At 36.7% G+C, this 21,518-nt stretch overlaps 1 protein-coding gene across 4 annotated transcripts in view; it reads right to left on the reverse strand.

The window, feature by feature from the left end:
* SETD3 (SET domain containing 3, actin N3(tau)-histidine methyltransferase) overlaps positions 1-21,518 on the reverse strand; it is a 65,314-nt gene that overhangs the window by 27,319 nt on the left and 16,477 nt on the right. For all 4 annotated transcript variants that reach the window (XM_075712754.1, XM_075712753.1, XM_075712756.1 and 1 more), the window contains exons 2-6: positions 11,967-12,076; positions 10,276-10,368; positions 6,819-6,967; positions 5,669-5,741; positions 4,879-5,135 (exon numbers count right to left, since the gene is read on the reverse strand). In XM_075712754.1, the coding sequence (XP_075568869.1) occupies positions 4,879-5,135; positions 5,669-5,741; positions 6,819-6,967; positions 10,276-10,368; positions 11,967-12,069 (675 nt within the window). In that variant the 5' untranslated portion in view covers positions 12,070-12,076. The remainder of the gene's footprint in view (positions 1-4,878; positions 5,136-5,668; positions 5,742-6,818; positions 6,968-10,275; positions 10,369-11,966; positions 12,077-21,518) is intronic.

Raw genomic sequence — 21,518 nt, forward strand, 5'->3', positions numbered from 1 at the left:
GTCACCCATATTGATTTCCCGCCGCCCCCCCTCCCCAAGACAGCTAGCTTGCTGGTGCCCTTCAGAAAAATCTGCAGTCCCCCCATGGTCCAGAGACTACAGGCTGAAAACACTGTCTAAATCAATGCCAAACTGCCATCCTGGACAGTCGTGCAAAACTGATCCTTTTTGCAGCGCATGAGGGGCAGCTACATACAGATACTACTTACACATAGAGCACCACTGAATGCATACAGCTGGCTACCATGGCAAAAGCTATGGCTAGCTGATGGGCTCTGCTAGTTTCAGACTTACCACTTCAAAGACTAAAAGTTAACTAAAATTATTGTAAAATTATCTTTTAGTAAGGCAAGTAATAAAAGCCTTTACTACACCTTGGGAAAAGATACAACACTGCTTCAGACCCATAGTGTCCAAAATGTAAATAGAGGTTGGGTGCTTCCACCTTCTCTAAGAGCACTCCTTGTCTTGGTGCCTTGTTTTGATTTACAAAACCTTCTCTGTAGTAGACTACAAATGGGCACACAGATGCAACTGAAAGTTGAACACTGAAGACCACTGCATAGTCTTTTAAAAAAGGTTCAAACTTGGTTCTATTTTCTTTAGGAATATAATCTCACTGTGAATGTCTGTAAACTATATGGCTCCCTCTTGTGCCTATTATACCACATTTCAGTGTACAAAAAAAATTTTAACATTAAGCCATAAATATTTGGGCTCTGTTCACCCTTCAGTAGGCATGCAATACCCATAAATGTTAATTGAAGTCACACGCATACCTTACAGGGGAAGAGAAAACCCTGCAGTTTACAAAATTTCTTTCTGGAACAAACTACAAAAACATCTTGCAAACTACAAGTCTGCTGTGATGAAAGTACTCTTTTGACCATTTGCTGTATTTTGATAGCAATGCAGAGGCCAAATACGCCTTTAAAGTACAGCTGTAAGAACTTTTAACTATTGTTTAGTTATCAAATTACATCTGTTTAGTAAGGTGTCACTGTGGTTTATAGAGCCTGGCTAACATGCTCAAGCATTTATTTTTGTCTACTCAACATCCCACCTGTTTCTGCTTATCAAACCAGACTACAGTTGAGCTTGCAACAGCTGTGAAATTCATAAATCTGCTTATTCTTCATGTGTATCCAAACTAAGCACTTGGAGAAAGAGTTAGAACTGCAGTGTTCTGAGAAAGCCACCCTTAAGGAGAAGCTAGGGAAATAAAACAGACCAGCGCTTGTCAAACAATGTTTAAAACTGCACACCTATCAGAAGCCAAATTATTTTAATAACAGTCTAGCAATCCTATTTGGAAAGAAAATGAAACATTTGACTTAATTATTTGTTAACCCCTTTATTCCCCCAGCCATTAGAAACATTTTGCAGACTAAAAATGCTGCAAAGGAATGCAAATATTTTGACTGCACAAAATATTCCCTTTTTCAGTGTTTTCAAATATCAACAAAACAGCTTTTATTTCAAGATGCTACTAGTTTTACTTTCTGCAGTAGAATAGCTATCAAGAAAGTAAATATAAGATTTTTGTATTACAAAAAGTTTATCTGTAAATTTAAAAAAATATTAGTCTTCATACCTGAAGCGATATCAAAATCCTGGTCACACAGGACAGCTTTCATTAAAACACTTATGCTAAAGCAGTAGTAGTACTGAATAAAATGATGGTGTACAAAAATCTAACATTCACTTTCATAAAACTTGCAGAGTACACTGCCTTTAATAGGAAAGTGGTTTTGCTTTGCTTTTTTTTCATTTATATGATGAATTTTTCTCTCCCCACCTCTTCTTCCCTTTTCCATATGCTTATGAATTACCATTAGCACTAGTATTCTGTGGGTCAACTTTGTTCATAAAATGATATGACTGCATGCAAGATGATACTAGAATTCAATTCAGCTTTTCTGAATAATGAAAAAAGGTACTTTGTTTTAGGGAAGAAGCTTTTTTTTTTCTATGAACTTTTTTCCTCTGCCATTTCGTAAATTACAAGCTCTTATTTTTGAGAGCAGAAACAGAAATCAAAAAGTTGTAAAACTTTTCCATGAGTTTTCATCAAAAGCATTAATAATAGATACCCAGTACATTCACTTGGCACTCCTGGAGCCAGCTGAAATTATATGTCTTCCTAATGTGACATTTACTGAATACTAGTAAAGAAACATTCAGCTGAAATTCTGGTTATGTGGCAGTGCTGAAGCATGGCACCAAACAACCAGAACACACCTAAAATTTACCTAGTATTTATTACCACTCATTCTCCAGAGAACAAGTAAATAAAGCAAATGATTCCTACCTGATCTACATTCATGCTCACACTCAACATGAAGCAGCAGCTATATTATACAAGAACATAAAACAAGCAATAAAAGCATTTGAGAATAAAGAAAAAAAAATCTGGTCTAGATTTCTGATCACAAGTGACCAGAACCTACATTTTAACAGTTCATACAAAAGGCAACAGGGCAGTACTAAACACTTTCTTGGGTATACTAACATAAAGCTCAAAGAGAAGATAGCCATTTGTTTAAACACTATTTCCACAAAGGTTTCCCACTGCTGCAGATCAAACCAAACTGAATCAGTCTCAACAATATCAGACCCAGAAGTCTTCCTCCATGAGCTGCCTTATCAGCTTCCACAGAATTGCAAATGTAAAACAGAGAATGTAACAGTGCAGAATATCAAAGGCTTGTTACCATGTACAGCACATCACCATCACTGGGGTTCTAAAGACAGTCTGCCCCTAAAGCCATCTCACATACGTTATTTTCTTTGCTCAAACTGTAGCTTTTCTTACTCTTAACAGTCAACAGCATGGACCTTGATGCGGAATATAAATTATTTTTTAGTGAGACATTACTTTGACCACGTTAGCTTAAATGCTATACAAATGATCTTTGATTAGCTTTAAGAGGCAGTAAGAGAAACAGCATGTTTGCCATCCTAAAACAGATTATGTGCCATGTGAAACTTTCATAAACAAAAAATGTTTTGTCAAACATTTAAGCTGCTTTTCACATAATAGATATCTTGTGCTTCAACTGATGTTACACCACTGCATTTTATATACATTCTTCAGTTGTGCTTGCGTCACTTTGATATCAGTCTACATGTATTCATCAATCACTGAGAAGCAGTTCTGAAATACTGGACACATGGCAGTCAAAATCCAGGGTTTCATTCCAGATCTCATTTCTCTGTAAAACCGTATTTCAGGGTTTTTTTTAATTAATGTTATGACCACATAACCTCTCACATAATACTACTAGTGCAGGATTAGTCAATGAAAATGATGGAACTAGTCATAGTGATAGTTTAGCTATCTGGTTAAGTACTGCAAGAGCATGAATAGCAGTTGGAAGAATTGGATAACATTACATAATATTCTGCTAATAACTCTTTAAAAACAGTAGAACTATTTAGGGGTAAAAAGATATTCTAAAGAAATAAAATTTAGGAGTTCTGTTTGCTCAGGCAGTATATTTTGAGAAAAAAAGTAAACAGCTGGAAGGTCAAGTGTGGACTGGCAGCCTAGAATAGCACATGGCAAGAAAAGAGTTGGCTAAACTATCATTTCCTGAACTGTGACACCTGGAAGGAAGAATTTTGTTCCTTTCCAATACTAAAGCCATTGTTCCTACCCTACTCCTTGCCTCAAAATGAAGTGCACCTTATTTGGTTTTCACCCACTATGTTCAATGACTTTAGTTTTCAAAATGTATCCCTCTGCTCCTCATACTTGGTAAATTGACACTGTGTTTGAAACGTACGAAGTTCTTCAAACACCAAACAGCTACGCAAAATAATTTAACTTTTGTTGACTTAAAACAGTTAATAGAACAGCTTTGGAACTCCAATAATGTTAAAGGAGAGTAGAATCGCTTTATGTGTTCTGACCTCTCCTATGGCCAAAAAAAATGTCTCTAGATCACGCAACTGTGCAAATACAGTACAGAGAGTCATACACTTTTTACACAGATTGCGCCACAAAAAGCTTTGGGTGTTTGGACATTCAGCACTACCTTGACAACAACACATCACTATTCACTTACAACATCAATTATGTCTAGACATCAGAATAACAGTTCTATCTCAAACTCAATTTAAATCATTACTTCAGAACATGATGAAAAGTTCACTCATCTCAAGCCTCCCCATACTCAAATTGTTACCAGATGGATTTATCTTTGTATTTGAAAGCAATCAAAATAATTATGTTAAATAGAATAGAAAAGAACAGTTAATGCACGGTCATTGGAAATACAACATATGCAATGGTTTTATTCTGTGTCAATCAACAATTACAATTTTACTTGTTTACTGCAAACTATACATTTTTCAAAGGGTCATAGAGGCATAGGTTGTAGATCTCTGGGGGTCACCTAGCCCAACTTCTGGAGTTTGGCTACCAGCAGCAAGTTGAAAGCAATAATTGGATCATCCCTTATCTGCTTTTCCCCAGAATAAACAAATCCAGCTCCCTCAGTCTCTCCTTGTATGGATAAAGAGCTGAAGCAAAGGACGTCTTAATAGTCCTCCTCTGATCTCATTCCAGTTTGTCAACATGTCTCTTGTACTGGTGGGCCCAAAACTGTACAGTATTCCAGATGAAGCCTCACCCAGTGCCAAACAAAGGTCAGTAACCACTCCTCTCAACCAACTAAATATGTTCTTATATATTCATAAGCCTACTGAGCTGCAAAATTTTAACAGCAGTTCAAAAAACACCAGGAAATTGCTTTAATGATTCAAACCTTTAAGAGCAATACACTTGCTCTATTATTTAGCATCACTGTTTTCACACCTTTCACAATAATCGTCATGAGAACATATACTATATATTACATTTAAGATGCTTACCTGAATAACTTTGTAGAAATAGGCATACTGTCGAGCTGTATTTTTATATTGGCTAAAAACATCATGTATGGCCTGAGTTGACTGAAGATACTGCACTTCATCTTCTTCAAAATAGAGAGGAGTGTCATATTCCCTGGGAAGTGTCTGGATGTAGGGCAGCCAGAAAGAGTTGGGGTTGGCTCGCTCACAAAGAAGATGGAATGCCAATGTTATATTGCCCATGGCTTGAAGAATTCGATCTTGAGAATACAGGGATCCTGAATTAACGCAGAAAGGTGAGGCACTAAATTAATTGTCCATGGAAAATATAATCTTAGATTTACTTGAAATGAATATGATGAGATAACATGTAAGAATTTTCAACAACAACAACAAAAAAAAAGCACTTTTCAGGTTTATAAAATATTTAGCTGCCCACATTGTATTATGCTGCAAGTTATCTGAGACAGTAAATGCCTCGTACAATTGCATGACAGAAGACAAAGAAACTAGAACAATACTCCCAGTACCTCAGAACATTTTATCTCCAAGTTTTGCATAAGCTACATGATATGTGTTCAAAATAACACACACACACACTTCTGGAAGATATCCAGCGTGCTCAGCCAGAAACAAAGAGGAAAATGAAATTCCTTCCACTGACACTTCAAGCTTCTAGGTATTCCAAACTTGATGGTCAGCATGATAAGCAAGTCCTGTAATAAGGAGGATCAGCTAAAAAAAGAAAGTCTCCTATTGAATGATCCCATACATATCAACTTCTTGCTTAAGAACTTCCTTAAGCTCTTACCTAATACTGAACTTTTAGCCGACTCAACTGTCATCAACAGTTTTCTAGGAACCCACAGAAACAATTCTTCAGCCTACAGAAGGGAAAAAAATGCATAGAGGGACAGTTAGCATTATATGATACGCCAAGTGTCTCAAATATACGTTGTCTTTCAATTACAGGTTGTTTTCAATTTTTTTTTTTTTAAAATCAAAATTATTCTGAATCAAAATTCTTCCTTCTCTTCCACTGCAAATTAAACAAACATGCTATATTTCATATTGTGGTAACCAAATGTTCCAACCTGCATTACACAAAGCTTAAAACAAAGACACTTTACAAAATAAAGTGCTTCAGTTTGGAACTGCTAACATGTACATTGCCCACACAACCTCAAAGCTACCAGATACATTATACTGCTATTAATTACGTGATCAAACATTTTTTCCCAGTAGAGGTTCTTTCACATTGCCCATTCTTATTTTAGAAGAACTGTTCAGGATTTTTATCAACCAGTAGTGCTAGCGTTATTAACTATGTGCTACTAAAGCCCTAAAATGAATATAATATACTAGTTTTCTAATATTCTTTCTACAACAGATGATTGTTCTTCAAAGCTGTTTCCCATCTGTAAAATGGGAATGGAAAAAGGCAATCTTAAATGCTTTCCTTTTAACAGTTAGCTAACTGTGACTGTCTATATTCCTTACCTGATGATCAAAATATATTCTTTACAATTATCAGGTAATTTTGTTTTTTTCATTTTCACTGGAAAATAAGTATTGCAAATACCTCTTTCTGAGGCAAAAAGTCCAGTGCTTTAAAAGAAGGAACATGAAAGAAGAGAAGAGACTAACTAAGCAGTCAGAAAACATGGAAAAGAAGGATACATCAATGGCTAAAGGGCTCTGGTGATTAGGTAAAGAGTAAAGGCAACATAAAGAAAAAAAAAAAAGACTGATTAAAAATTCACAGTACTATCCAATAGTCATAAAAAATACACAATTTTATCAATAATTTTATTTCTCAAGTACACAGAGTTGAGAGCGTTTCAGAACAGCAGTTTCATAAGCAGTCAAAAGGGGAAAGGGAAGGTGATGAGTGTTTCAGAGCTCTGCAGCTACATTCCAAACATGATTTTCTAATCTATGTCAAATGTTCACATGCTCACCTTTATCTCTCTTGTTGCTTTCAAACCAAACCCCTCCTCTTCAAAGTTAGCTATTTCAAAACCCTCTGTGGATGCTCCATTTTCAGTTGCCCACTTTATCAATTCAGGGAAATAGTCATCTCTTTTTCCATCAAAGACAACAGACAAACCTATATACACAATTTATTAAAAACAAATACAGAAATAAGAGGACTAGGAAGATAAAGAAGTTCAATATAAAAGCACATGTAAAAGGTATCTACTATCCCACCGCAGTTCTACTTTGAAGTAGCTGAGTCAAAACTGGTCTTTGTTAAGTGTTACTCAATAGTATACAAATGTCATACCCAATTTTCATCAACTTAAATATTCTGCCAAACTGGGTTATCAGTCATCTTAAAAACCACCCAAACTGAGCTGTGATGAAATATGAAGCTCCCCTCCTCTTTCCCTTTTAAATAACCTGATCAAAAATATTTCCCAGCTTAATATTCATGAAAAATGTAATCACCACAACATGTTAATACACACACAAGGAGAAATTTGAGAGGCAAGCTGCAGTTTCATTAATTCAGCACTGGAAATGATGATAAGCAGATCTCAAGCTCCTTCTCTCACATACAAGGCAGTTAGCTTTTTCCTGTAGCATACAGATCCACTGAAATAACTAAAGACTAATCACCCTCCTGACATCACGGAGCTCATCCCAAATTTTACACTTGGCTTCTCCAACAGGCACGTGGTCCACCAGTGAAACCGCAACTCTCATTCATTTCCTCCGCTTTCCCCTTAACCTTCATCTGATTTGAACTTATGCATTACGGTTCCCAGCTATACTCTGCCAGATTTTTCTGTACCTCTTTGCCTCTGTGTTCTCTTCAACCCAAACTGTAGTGTCAGATCACATTAAAAGTGTCCAAATGCCCCTGAAATGCTCAGGCCATTTTGTGAGTGACAAAATGTCATCAGCAAGTTGCTTATATCCAAAGATATTTTGGTTAAGCACAGGTGATAAATACGTCTTTAGATTAAAAGGATTTTAAGAAATTAGCATTAGTGTACTTGAAATCTTCCCCCCACTCCGAATCACGCATTTCAAGTCCCAGAACCAATCAAATCTGCAGTTAACATAAAAGTGCAAGTATCATCTAAAACTATAGCCTTTGATGATGCAGTATAAAAACCCAATATTGATAAAGTATTTTTTTGAATGCAATGAGAAGGTCGTGCACAGTGTTTTGGCTTGCTTTTCTTTTTAAAAGCTGGCATTTCTCCTCCATTTCATTCTCCCTTCAGTATGCTATTTTCTGTGTGTTATATTTAGAGCTAAGGCTTCGCAAATCTAGTAAGACTAGTTGCATAGCTCTTACAGAACTTGATAGGTGTTTATACTGTCCAGGACTTTGCTCTTTTGATTTCCAGCATTGACTACTGTATAAGGCTACTGGAAGCTTTTAACATCCAGCTTGTATTTGGAACCATTCTGTAAGCATCTCTGAAATTCTACTTCTGTTCCTTATATCTGATGTGATCCAATACTTGCCACATATTTCCAAATTAAAGAGAAGAGCAGCTCCTTTAAATTACAAGCACTATTGGGGAACAGTTTATTTCTATACTGAACAAAATACAGCTATACTGGTGAAAATATGTATTGAAAAATTAGCTTCATTGAAAATTTTGCTAATGAGTCAAACAAGGAAAAGTTTTAGAAAGAAAAAAATACGCAGTTTTCAAATTAAGAGGTTTCTTAATCTTTAGATAACCTTAAAAGGTTATCTAAATCAAGGTAGTTTTAGTTCACATTCTGCAACCCAGTGTTCTATTCAAGAAAAGCACTAAGTATGACACTTTAGGCAATATATATTCATTTGTACATCTTAGAGTTCCCAAAAGCAATTTATATTTCCTTTGCTAATTGTTTAAAGCTTTTATTAAGCTAGAAAACTGTGTAGTATAAATTACTACGTTCCATTAAAAAATAGTTTTGAAAGACACTATACTATTAATACTCACTATGTATGTAAAAATGTTACATTAAAAACCATTTGTATGTCAACAGTGCTGTGGTTAGTAGGTTTTGCATCTTTCAGGAAAAAAATATGTCCTATTAACATAATACTGTTATATTAATTCTACCACTTCTGCCAGCAGCCATTTTCCCCATGAATGTTTCAATCTTTCTGGCACAGCAGAAAGATATAGTGAACAGCCCAACCCCAACTCCAACTCTGTTCTTGTTAACCTGAACTATGTTTTACCATAACACATGTATTACATCCTAAAAACCAGGACATGTACCATACATTTATAGAAATCACAGAACAGCAAAACAATGAATCAAGTTCACCTCTACAGAGCTACAGGATGCAGTCACTCAAACAGTATCATCTATTCTTCCATAAGCCCTCTGCCAATAACTGATGTTTAGAGGTTTAAAACTCCTTTCATAAAGTAAGATTCTTATGTGTTAGTCAAAATTATTAAAAACAGGTGTGAAAAGGACGTGTCAAGTGTCTAAGTACAGTCTTCTGCTTTTTCAAGCAAGTACATGAACCACTCAAGCTCCATTTTAAATGTAGTCTGGCTTTTTTGCCATCACCATATAAATATCAGAGAAGAACGAATTGTTATTTCTTTGCCATTAAAATACAACAGTCATAAAAAAAGGTTAATTTTACTAAAATTACAAGAAAAGCGTATTTTAGAGTATACCTCCAAATAAAAACAAAGCTAATGTGAAAATAAATTATCAACAACAGTGAGCTGTTGCAGAATATACCAGAAGAAAACTGTTCTAGTCTGAAAAATAAGCATATCTTAAACTTAGGAAAATTGGCAATAAAACTCCATATTAACTGTGGCACCATAAGCATTTCTTTATTTTAATTATGTGCTTGATTTATAGCAGTTAGATTTATTAGCTGATGTATTTTGTGCATTTATATATTTTTAATTTGTCATAATTTAATGTCATGATGTTGAATTGCTGAAACTGTTTCCATGTCCAGTAAAGTGTTCAGGTTAAAATAAAATAGTTATAAAGTTAAATTAGAAATGTTCAGATTTATAGAGGCAGAGGGGCAGACTATGCAGTCAGGAATCGAAGAGGCCTATTCTCAAAGGATTTTTACTTCTAGTCCTTCAGATTGTCATCTCATCAAAATCTCAAGCTCTTTTTTTCTACTTATCAAACAGAACTATCACAGGATCACCGGTCTGTGATATTCACTCAGAATTGTAAGTATTAAAATGGTTAATGCCAGTGGTCATGGCCACCAGAGTATTTCAGAAACACTTGCAAGTGTAAAAAGCAACTGCATGTCAGAGAATTAAGATTTTTATTCCAAAATAATAGGATTGCATAATACTTATATAATAACAACAACAAAAAACGTTCCTTTTAGCTGTCAACAGACAATTCTTTAGGCAAATCAATACTCTGAGCCACCCTTATCTCACAGTCTTCCACATATACCTTTTTGCTTTTTGCGAATTTTCTCAACAAGTGAACGAATCTGTACATATTCTTCCCATTCCTTACCAGGACCCGGGGTAGGACTGCTGCATTCTGGAAATAAAAATACCAAATGAAAATGTTTTCTTTAATGAAGTGTGTGTGTGTATATATTTTTTTTTTAACATCAGAGAAAAGGTCATGGTTTCACAGCAACTTTAACTGAACTGTAGTACCACTTGTCCTTCTAACATGTTTACATGGTAAACACTATAATCTCCATTGTTATAAATATCCCATTCTTTGAAATGTAATCAATAGACACTTTTAAATTTTTCACAGTATAACTTGCCTCAAGTTATTTTCTTTTCTTTTTTTTTAATATTCTTCCAGATTTAAGAAATATCAAATGTTTAAAAAGCTAGGAAGAAGAAAAGGTAAACAACCAGACCACTAAGTAGATAGTCTCTCAGATAAACAAACAAACAAAAAGTCTCTTTTCAATAATGCAAGCAAAACACTCTGTTTACATTAGCTTGCTTGCAATCGTTCGTACTGTAATGAAAGCAGATGATAATAGCACAGAGCTTACCTTAAGTAATTGAGAAATTTGCTGGTACATACATTTGACCTGCCTAGTCAATACTGTTTTCATAGATGCATGTGTACTGGAAGGACAAGCAAAGGAACACTTAGCCAAGCTTTAGCTTTACATTATATCCACAGTGTCTCTGACAATATTCTAAATGCCAGTGTGTGGATTTCTTGATCCAAGCCACATAAATCCAAGTGGACAGCTGAAGATTACCTTGCTCAACTGATTTGAAAAATCTTTGCGTTGAATAAAATATGGAAGCTTGACAAAAAGAACAGCTGATATTCGCCTTTGCTTAGAAATTAGATCTATGTTTTATTTTTGGTAGCAAAGCAGAGGCCAATTGTAGCATAAGCATCAAACTGCTTTGCCAACTCCTTGTCTCCTCTTTGTAAGCAACGCTAAGAAAAATTCTAATTTTTCTAAGGCAACATTTAGATGTGTCCAGGAAATTTGGATTTCTGTTTCAACAAGAAGTATAGCTCAGCACAGTTACTAATGACAGTAGAAAAGATTGAACAGTATTTTAGCATCATTGTATGAAATTATGCTCTGCTTTTCATATTTACTAGAAACAATGGATGAGTTCCAAGTTCTTCAACAACTGAAACAACCTTTGGTCTACAAGCACTACAAAAAGTTTCCAATCAACAACAACAAAAATTTTATTTAAGCAACAAAAGTATCAGCACAGTTGAACTGAGTAGTATTGCTGCTTTCCACAGCTAGTTTCTCTACTCTGATATCAGTTCAAAGTACTGTTCAAATGATAAACAGAAACAGTGCAATTTTTGAGGTTTACAAGAAAAACATTTTTGACAAAACTTCAATGTCAAGTTCTCTAAAGTAGGTTTTAATCTGATCTCCCCCATGCTTGTGTTGAGATGTAAAGCCAAAAGCTGCCAGAAATATGGTATGTTCAATACATACACATATAAATAAGACAATAATGGTGTATACTAACAGAGATACATACTATACTATCTTAAGCAGGCTCAAATAGCAAGCTTGGCCACTTACAGAAAATTAATAGAATTCACTGGCTTCAACAAGAGAATGTTTTTGAGTGGTCTGCACACCATCCCTTTTCCCAGAGAGGCATAAAACCAAAACTTACTTTGCAATAACTCACTAATTAGATTCAACATTTCCTTTGGAGATACTGTCGCTGTGGCTCCTGTACCTGACTTCTGAGTTTTTACTCGGCTCTTCTTCCCCATCTTCCAACTAAAACAGATTAAGACACACACTATCACCAATTACTAAGAAACAAAATACAATAATGATGAATGGACAAGATCTTAATAGTCACTTTAAAAAAAAAAAAAAAAAGGCGGGGGGGTGAGGAGTTGTTTCTGGCACATATATACATGCAAGTATTATTTGCATGGCCTGAGTGTAAGACAACCACATAGTGCAATCTGAAGCAATATTTCATGTAGTTGCACATTAATTACCTCAGGGTAATTAGGAACGAGAAATCTTAGAGGAAAAAAAATTTCAGATCACTTACAAATTCATTAGTTGTGAACAAATATTATGGACACCAAAGTACCTATGCTATATAAAACCAGGTTATTTTACCTCATCAGCTGCACTGCGGACATCAGCTGAATTAGCATTTGTGACTGCACTAAAATAGCTCAAAATGAATTGAAAATTAGTATTCCATTTCAAAATAAAAATCAAAATATCATATGCTTATCTTCAGAGCAGTTTCTTGTGATTCAAGACAACTAGTTAAGGAAAATTCTTCAGTTACCACAATAAATGGAACATCATCCTAGGCTGGTTTTCCAGTATTCAGAGCCCCTTGTTCTCATGGAGGACTTAAATCATGCAACATCTACTGGAAGGGCAGCATAGCAGGGTGTGAAATATCCAGGGAATTTCTTGCATGCACTAGGAGCAATTTTTGACACTGGCGCTGAACAGGCTGCTAGGGACGGGGTTGTGCAGCACCTGGTACTCATGAATAAGGAAGCAGTTGCTCATGCATATGATGGCCAACAGCAGCCTTGGATGCAGTAATTGTGAAATGGTAGTGTAAGATCTTGAGGAAAGAAAGGAAGGAAAGCAGCAGACTAAAGACTCTGGACTCACAACAGTAGAGCTGGGGCTTGCTCAGGGAATGGTAAACAGCATGCCCTGGGAAGCCCATGTCAGCCAGCCATCTTCCTGAACTCTCGGAGCACAAAAACAAGCCTTCCCAACATGGGAGAAAATCAGCAGGCACAGCAGGAAGCCAGCTGACTGTACATGGGACTCCTCACTGTCTCAGCTCAAACGAAGCAGAAACATATGTAACATGGAAGTGGGGACAGGCAACCAGAGGAAAATACAGATGCACTATCTGGGCAAGCAGAGACTAAATTCGGGAGGCCAAAGCTTGTCTGGAGTTGATATTAAAGAGGGATGTGAAAGGCAAGACAAAATGGTTCTACCGGTACACCATTAGCAAAAGACAGATCGGGGAAAGTATAATTCAGCTGCTAAATTGGGAAGCAACCTAGTGATGAAAGGTACAGAAAAAGCTGAGGTACCCAACATTTTGGGCATGGTCTCTACCAGCAAGGTCTGCTATTAGGCTTCCCAGGTTTCTACATCTAGTAGCAAAGCTTAAGGGAGAAAAGATATCAACTTAAAGACTATTTAGGTAAGCTGGACCTACACAAGTATGTAGGGCCAGATGGGAAACATCCAAGGTACTGAGAAAGCCAGCTGATGTTGCTGCAAGGCTGCTGGCTATCACCTTTGAAAAGTCAAGGTGATTGCCTATGACAGGAAACAGGTAACTTACAAACAAACAAAACCCAACAGAAAAGCAAGGTGGGGGCAGGAGAGGATAGAGGATCCAGGGAACTAGAGAGTAGTCAGTCTCACCTCATTTGCTGTACAAAACATAGAGCAAGTCCTAAAGGGAAGCTATTTCCAGGCACGATGGACACGGATCTGACTGGGATCAGACAACAGACTTCTAAAGGCAACCCAAATACAACTAACCTGACTACCTTCTGAAGAAATAAGTGGCTCTGTGGACCAGGGAGAATTGGTGGTTGCCAGTTGCTTTGACTTAAGCAAGGCTTTTAACACTGTTTTCCATAGCATCCTGGTTGTCAAACTGAGGAGACATGGACTGAATAGGCAGGCAACAACATGGACAAAAAATTCCTTGGACCATGAGGTTCAAAGAGTTGTGGTCAATAATTGTATAATAATAATAACTGCCAACTGGTTAGACACAGTATTCCTCAGTGGTCAATATTGGTCAACACCTTCATCAGATTTGGATGCTAGGACAGAAAGCATCCTCAGCAAATTTACAGATGATATAAAACAGGGAAAGCAGTCAACATGTTGGGAGGGCAGGGCCACCATTTAGAGGGACCTCAACAAAGTGGAAGTGGCGGCTATAAAGTTGAAGACAAATGTAAAGTGTCCTGCATTTGGGAAGGAAAAAAACCCTATACGACATTACAGCTGCAGACTGGACAGACAGCAGCTCTGCAGAAAAGGACTTGGAGATTCTAGTGGATAGCAAGTTGAACATAAGCCAGCAGTGCACCCTTAAAGCAATGAAAACTAACTGCAGTTTGAGCTGCATAAGCAAGAGCATAAACAGGAGGTCAAGGGAATTAATTATTCCCTTCTGCTTGGCACTGGTGAGGCCACATCTGGAGTCCTCTACAGTTCTGGGCCATGCAGCACAGAAGGTACTGGCAAACCGGAGCACGTCCAGAGGAAGGCCACTAACATAGTGAAAGGGCTGACACATGAGATTAAAGACATGAAGGAGGGAGCTGGGTTTGTTCAGTCCAGAGAAGAAAAGGAGCCCACTAGTGCCTTCACCTATGTAACAGGGAGTTAGTTACACAGAGAGTGGAGGCACATTCTTCTCAGGCAGGCACTGCAAAAGGTCAACAGGCAACAGTCACATGACACTGCAAGGGAAATTCCAAATAGACATAAGGGAACTCCTCACCATGAGAGTAGTTAAGCACTGAAATAAGATGGAGATTTAACAGCATCTCTAAGCAACCTCGGAGAATTTAAAAATTTGACTTTGCAAGGCCCTAAGCAACCTGATTTAACTTTGAAGTTAAAGCCAAAAATCGAGCCTCTCAATCTCCAGAGGTCCCTTCCAATCTACATTTTTCTATGATTCTACATGTTACTGTAACGATGTTTTCACCTCTATATGGACAGCCTACGTAGTCTATATGGTATAGAATATCTTCCTGTACAGTACAGAAGATTCTATGTCCAGTTACTTCGCAGTGAGAGGGGAGTCAGACACATTCAGGTAACTTTGGATGTATGAGAGACTTCAACTGCCTGAGTCATCAAGATCACCTCAGCCATAGCAGCTTTAAGTTATCACACACTGCACAGTAAAATCCATAAAAATGCTAAAAAATCACTGTACAGTAGTACTACTTTGGATTTCAGGTCTTCTGAGCACTCTGTATATATAAAAGGGATCCTTTTATCCTTGGTCAGTGTGGCTAGCTTACGCAAAATGAAATGTTTCCTCTCATACTCTATCAAAAAGTTTTGTTCTTTGGCAGCTGGTATTAATACTGGAACGTGTTGACCAGCAGCTGAAAAGCTGCTTCTCCGCACTGACCAAAGCTGAAACAATTGCAATCCGTATGTTAAGTAACTGTACAGGGCAGATCTTTTAAATACAAATGCTCTATGTTAGAAAACTTCTAGTGGGAAAGGTACATAATCTGGCTGCTTTCATTTTCCCTTAAGATTAGAGTGCACAAGAAACTGCCAAGCCCAAGGCTTTTTATTAAATACTAACTTTGATGAGGAAGCAAATTAAGGTTAACAGTGTTAACTTATTAACTCAAAGGAGCCCAAAACTGACTGGAAAGGCATCATCTTACAACAAAAGGGAAAAAAAAAATCTAGGGCAAAACTATAAGGTGTTTTCAAAAAGGCAGGCAAACAAACCAAATTCTTTCATCATATGACACTAAACATAGTGCAAGGAACAAGACTATCCCTGAGTACATAGAGACTGTGAAGTCCTGGGGCATAAACCCCCCTCTCCTCAATTTTAGCTCTCTCTAGCAGATATCACAGGCTCAAACAACCCATTTACGTGTCTTAATTTTATCAGTCCCCCTTGAGTTGCATAACTTACTTTCCCAATACAGCTGCTACCATGAAAAGCCCTCATATGCAGGCTGGTAAGGAGAGGTCCCACAGCTTCAATGTAATCACAGTGGCTGGTCACACCCCTTGAAGTTTGTAAATTAACAATGGACATCCTCTTGAAACACGCTGCTCTACCACAAGCAATTACATTTGATACGAGATTTGATAACATTCTTCAGCTCATATGAAGCAGGGAGTAATGGTCATTATTAGATCCATGTTGAATTTATAATAGTACCACTTGGAAATAAGATCAATATAAACGGCCAGCCTGCCATAATAAGGGTAAGACAAAGCCATAGAAGAACAGTATCAACAAAAAAAGAACTTTGAGAAGTTTATTTTCATGGTCTTCCCATTACACACTTTTTCCTTCTTTTTTTTCTAGTAATGCTGTCATACTTGTAAAAAGATAAACAGAGCTCTTGGTACAGGAGGCCACCTTCACAAAGACTTTATTTGCACATCACCTATTCACTTGAGTGTTCCACTCCCCCCTATGCCATCCTGTTACATTTATTTTAGACTCTTCTGCTCTTAAGAGAAATCAAGTCAGACAGGTCTGTAATGGATCCAACAGCAGGTTTGAGGACAGAGTCCAAAATCTTCAGGGCAAGAACAATGCAATTCTGTGGTGATTCATATAAATGGTTTTCTACATTCCCTCTAAGCACGATCCCCTGCATCTTTAGAATCATCAGAAAATTAAAGCACTCACACGGTGCATTCCATGTTACAAGTTATAAATTACGATGACATATAGTTTGTATCAATCAAGATGCTCGTAAATATTAAGATAAGTTGAACAACTGAAATTATTTTGAAGGATTTTGGTTTCTCATTTCTTAGAACAAAGTGTGCTTATCAACCAATAAATTGAGGAAAAGCAGTCTAAGTAAATGTTTTATATACATAACTACCAAAATACTGCAGGCTATTGTTTTTTTTTTTTTGAGTTGTATTTAGAGGAAGGATCTGCTTGGAATATAAACATCCATCAGTAGATTTTATAAGAAAACACCCAAAGACAACCGTGCACACATTATACATGGAGACATGAAAAGTGCCACCATACAATCAGAACAATAATACACCAATATATGAAGCTGTATGAATATGGTACACGGTCAGCACTACATTTTGATATTTTCCCCATATGAAACATGTTAGTAGTGAGAATCTATTTTTGCAGTGAAAGCATTGACAAGGGTTACATCTAAAGATAAAGCTGATCATAGAGTATGTGAACTTCAGCGTCCCAAACATCACAAAAAGAAAAATTTGAACAACACTAAAGTATTTGCATTACTTTCATAGGTGAATATTGTTTTAGAGGCCAAAAAAATATTCTCTAGCTAAAATCTGCTCTATGCAAGTAAGAAATTCAAGGCTAATACAAGATCTGTCTCAGCTCCTACTGCTCAGTTAATATGCCGCAAACATCTCGTAGGAAAAACCAAGTTCGGGGAACACAACTCATTAGATTGATGGCACCGTAATCAGAAACGCATTTTTTCAGTAGGATGCTACCAGTATACAAACATGAAATAAGCTCTGGAAGTATCTTCACTCTCTCCTTTGATGCATGTATCTTGTCTAAACTACTGCTTCTTAGTCATCAGAATTTCTATAGAGAAAATATTCTGCATGCATGATTAAATCAGCAAGTCTATCTCAATCTCACACAAAAAAGCACAACCAGCAGACTGATATCTTGAGGTATCTTGTTATGGAAGTATCTCCTTCTACGGAATCATCTGTCTTGATCGAAACTGTACTTTGTTATCTAATTACCAATCAAAAAAATAGGTCTCCACTTCCTACATTACTTATCTCCATTTACTGCTCAGTTACATCAAACACATATAACTATTTAAAATCTAATGCATCTGACATGTATTCTTTAGTAAAAGCCCGTCATTTGAAAGGAATTGCTGCTATACATGGTTGTCCAGAAAACATTCCAAATACCAATCTAACGGAGCAGCATAGTATTAAGCACACCCCCTCCCCAATATATAAAAATATATTATGAAATTTTTTTCAAAATTTCTGGAAACACATAACAATCGGATTTCACACTTGGCAAGAAGCAGTTTTAGTTGAGCAATGCTCTCTGCCACATTTAACCAGCAAGTGATGAGTTATACTGATAACATGAGACCAAATATGGAGAAAGTAAGTGTGGTTCCTTTGTGAAACTATTTTTGTAATTAAAATTAACATTAACAAAATTAGTTAACGAAACAGATTTTAGAGATTTCAATTCTACATAAATCCCTGAAATTCCAAAAAGATTTTTACCTTCAGAAAAAACAGTATTTTACATTTGAAATAAAATTTCAGATATGAAGCATCTTTTTTTTGCAAGTGACTAAAACCATTGTTTAGAAAGAAATAAAGTATGAGCCTGCTTCCCAATACCGCAATGAAAGGGCAGGCTGTTTGCCAGTACATGCATAACAACAGAAGCAGCAATATAAAATATAGTTGCATGACATGCAGAGAAAAACAAAAAAATCCTTCAAGACTGAGATGAACTGCAGAATTCATAAATATCTGAAGAAGCAGCAATAGGCATTTCAGTGGAAAAGTGGCTTGGGCTTTTTTTTTTTTTTTTTTTTTGCAAGTTTGCTTTTCTGATTGTCTTCTGGTGAATATTTTTAAGTACTATGCCATGTTTCCTTTCAAATGAACGTTGTTGAAAATTCCTGAAAGCATTCTGCAAAGAGAGAGTACACTGACAGCAATGATGAACAAGCTTGGTAACACACAACACAGCCACATTTCCAAATATAGTGTATCGGCTGGCTTGGCAAAAAGAATCATGCCAAAACTGCCAGGGAGGGGTGTAAATGACCCATCTCCCCCCTCTAATGCTGCTGTCAAAGAGCAGTTGTGTTGTGTCAGACATTGAACTTGTTTCCACATCACACACAAATAATATTTTAATGAGCTGTAAAATATTCCCCCCCCTTGACTTACAGCTTTAAAAAGTGAGCATGTTCATCTAGCAGTTTTAGAAGGTAACCATGAGAAGTCTGTACAAAAATCCCTAAAGAAATACTAAAGAATTGCTACAAAGTGTGTGTGTTTGGGTTTTTAACGAAAAAAAAAAAAACCCAAAAAACCCATGACTGCTTAAACATTTTATTTAAGAAAGCTATTACTTATGGTATTAGAGAACTTGATGACATCACAGGGCCACATTTCCATATGGGAGCAACTCCAAGCTTGGATAATAAAATATGGATTTTCCCGAACAATACTTCAGAAAAAAAAAATCAATTTAATCATTAACAAACCTCCCCAACTTTTAACATTTGTATGAGCACCAAGAAGTTCATCGCAGCACTACGCAGAGCTGCAGTTAAGTTTGACAGGAAAAAAAAAAATCAAATCCATCATAAGGAACTATAAAGATACCCACTTCTCACTCACTGGGTAAAAATACAAGCTTGCAACCTTTGTCACAACACTGTGAATATAATCATTGTGCTAAGCAAACACCATATTAATTTTTAAGTATTTAACTGTATTAGTTTAAAAGAATTTATCATACATGATTGCAGAATATATGAAGTCTGATGTCTTCTGGATGTGCATCTCCCTTTCTTATACACGCCTTTTCCAATGGTCCCAGAATGCCTGCAGTGTTCCCAGCTACCCTCCTCATCTCTTCTGGGACTCCACACTGCTTTCAGTTCCTTCCCCACATGACCTTACTAGCCCAGCAGCATCTTCTTTTGCAGGTTTTGATGTAAATGCGCATGTTGGGTAAAAACATCAGCACACATGCTGACTAACAGGCCAAGCAAATAAACTGTTCCCAATACAGCTTTTTCTCTATCCAGTGGACCAACTTATGTTTTAAGTTCTCCCACTCTGTCAAATTTGATTAAAAACATCCAACAAGTCGATGAGTGAAGTGGGAAGAACTGGCCAGCAGACAGACCTGACATGATCCTATAAGCCTTATTTGCTTCAGCTATAACTTTTTGCTTTAGAGAGTAGTAAACCAGCTTCTCAAAAATGCACTGAGCTTTTACAATAACAACCAAATTAGGAATTCCCACAGCAAGAGTTATCCATTCAAGTTTAACTTTGCTTCAAGGACTCAGTATATTTCCAATGCAGTATCTTAACATTGTATCTTCTGTAATTCAGATCTTTGTAGATGCTAATTACATTATGTTTTCATTACATAACAGTTCCCACCCCACGCAACTTCTTGGCATGTACTAGCACAGAAGGTGAGGGGTGCAGAGCTAGAATCAGTATTAGAAGGACAGATAGGGGTCGACAAGGGCAGACAAGGAGAAGACGAGGGAATTCTCAAGCCGTGCAAAGAGCACAGAGAGGTGAGTATAGTAGGTGGTTGCGGGATATGTTCCTTGGCTGCATCGAGAGGGAGGACAGATGAGTAGGATGTACACAAATCAGGCTTGCAATGTTTTTTCTAGTTTGATTGCCTAGACTAAGTAATTTTTCCATCTACTTCAGAGAGAGAAGTGTATCATCTCTTGTATCAACATATGTTGAGCAGCCAGGGTCTCAAGGGACAAGCTTAATGCTTATAGGCAATTGACAGGAGTTCTCCAATCTGTATGTAGGAGAACATAATTTTACACTTGATATGACCAGGTTTACGGGGAATGTGATCTTTTGCTTCCACTGATCAAGTTTTTTTTCTCCTAAACTTGGATCTTATGACTGCGGGTAAAAAGATAAATACATTTTATAGCAAATAGAAAGCATGAAATCAAGAAGTGTAAGAACAGTGTGGGTGGAGGAAGAGATCTGTGATCTTTAAGAAAAATTCAGTTTATACATTTACAATGAACACTATGTTTGCTTGTGAAAACCACCTACATCATGTCACTTGGAAACCACATTAACACTCTCATCACTCCTAAGGTATTAACCTAGACATTCGCACTAAATAAATGACTAATTAGTTACTGATTCAGCCCCTTTCCACCCAGCTCTCAATCTTTCACCTTTGCTGTACTTCATTCTCTTCTCTTCCTGCTATTAATTCTCCTTTCCCACCATTGCCCTTTCCTTTTTCTTCCGTTTCTTCATTTCCTCTATAAACTTGCCCCAAAAGCTCTACTAAATACAATGTCATTGCAGTTTACCGTGTTTGTGTACTTTCTTTCTCCAGCATGTTTCTGTTCTTCTATTTAAGCTGTGAGGTCTTTTGGAAGTGGGACCTCCTGTGATTATAGAGTGTTTATAACAAGGCAGCTTTTTTTTTTTAAAAAGAACAGAATCTGAAGTATTGCCATAACACTGATGACAATGCTGACAAAAATAACCTATAGAAAACACTAATTAGATTAATGATAGAAGAGCCCATACTGTTTCCACTTAGAACTGCATTCCACTTAAAATCCAATGTAAATTTATGTTTCCCAAGAAATCCCTTAGCCATAACCCACACTATTTTCTCCTTTAAGAGCTAGCTTTGATACACTTCCTCCTTGTGGCAAGATGC

This window comes from Pelecanus crispus, chromosome 6, assembly GCF_030463565.1.
Source record: "Pelecanus crispus isolate bPelCri1 chromosome 6, bPelCri1.pri, whole genome shotgun sequence".
NCBI classification, from domain to species: domain Eukaryota; kingdom Metazoa; phylum Chordata; class Aves; order Pelecaniformes; family Pelecanidae; genus Pelecanus; species Pelecanus crispus.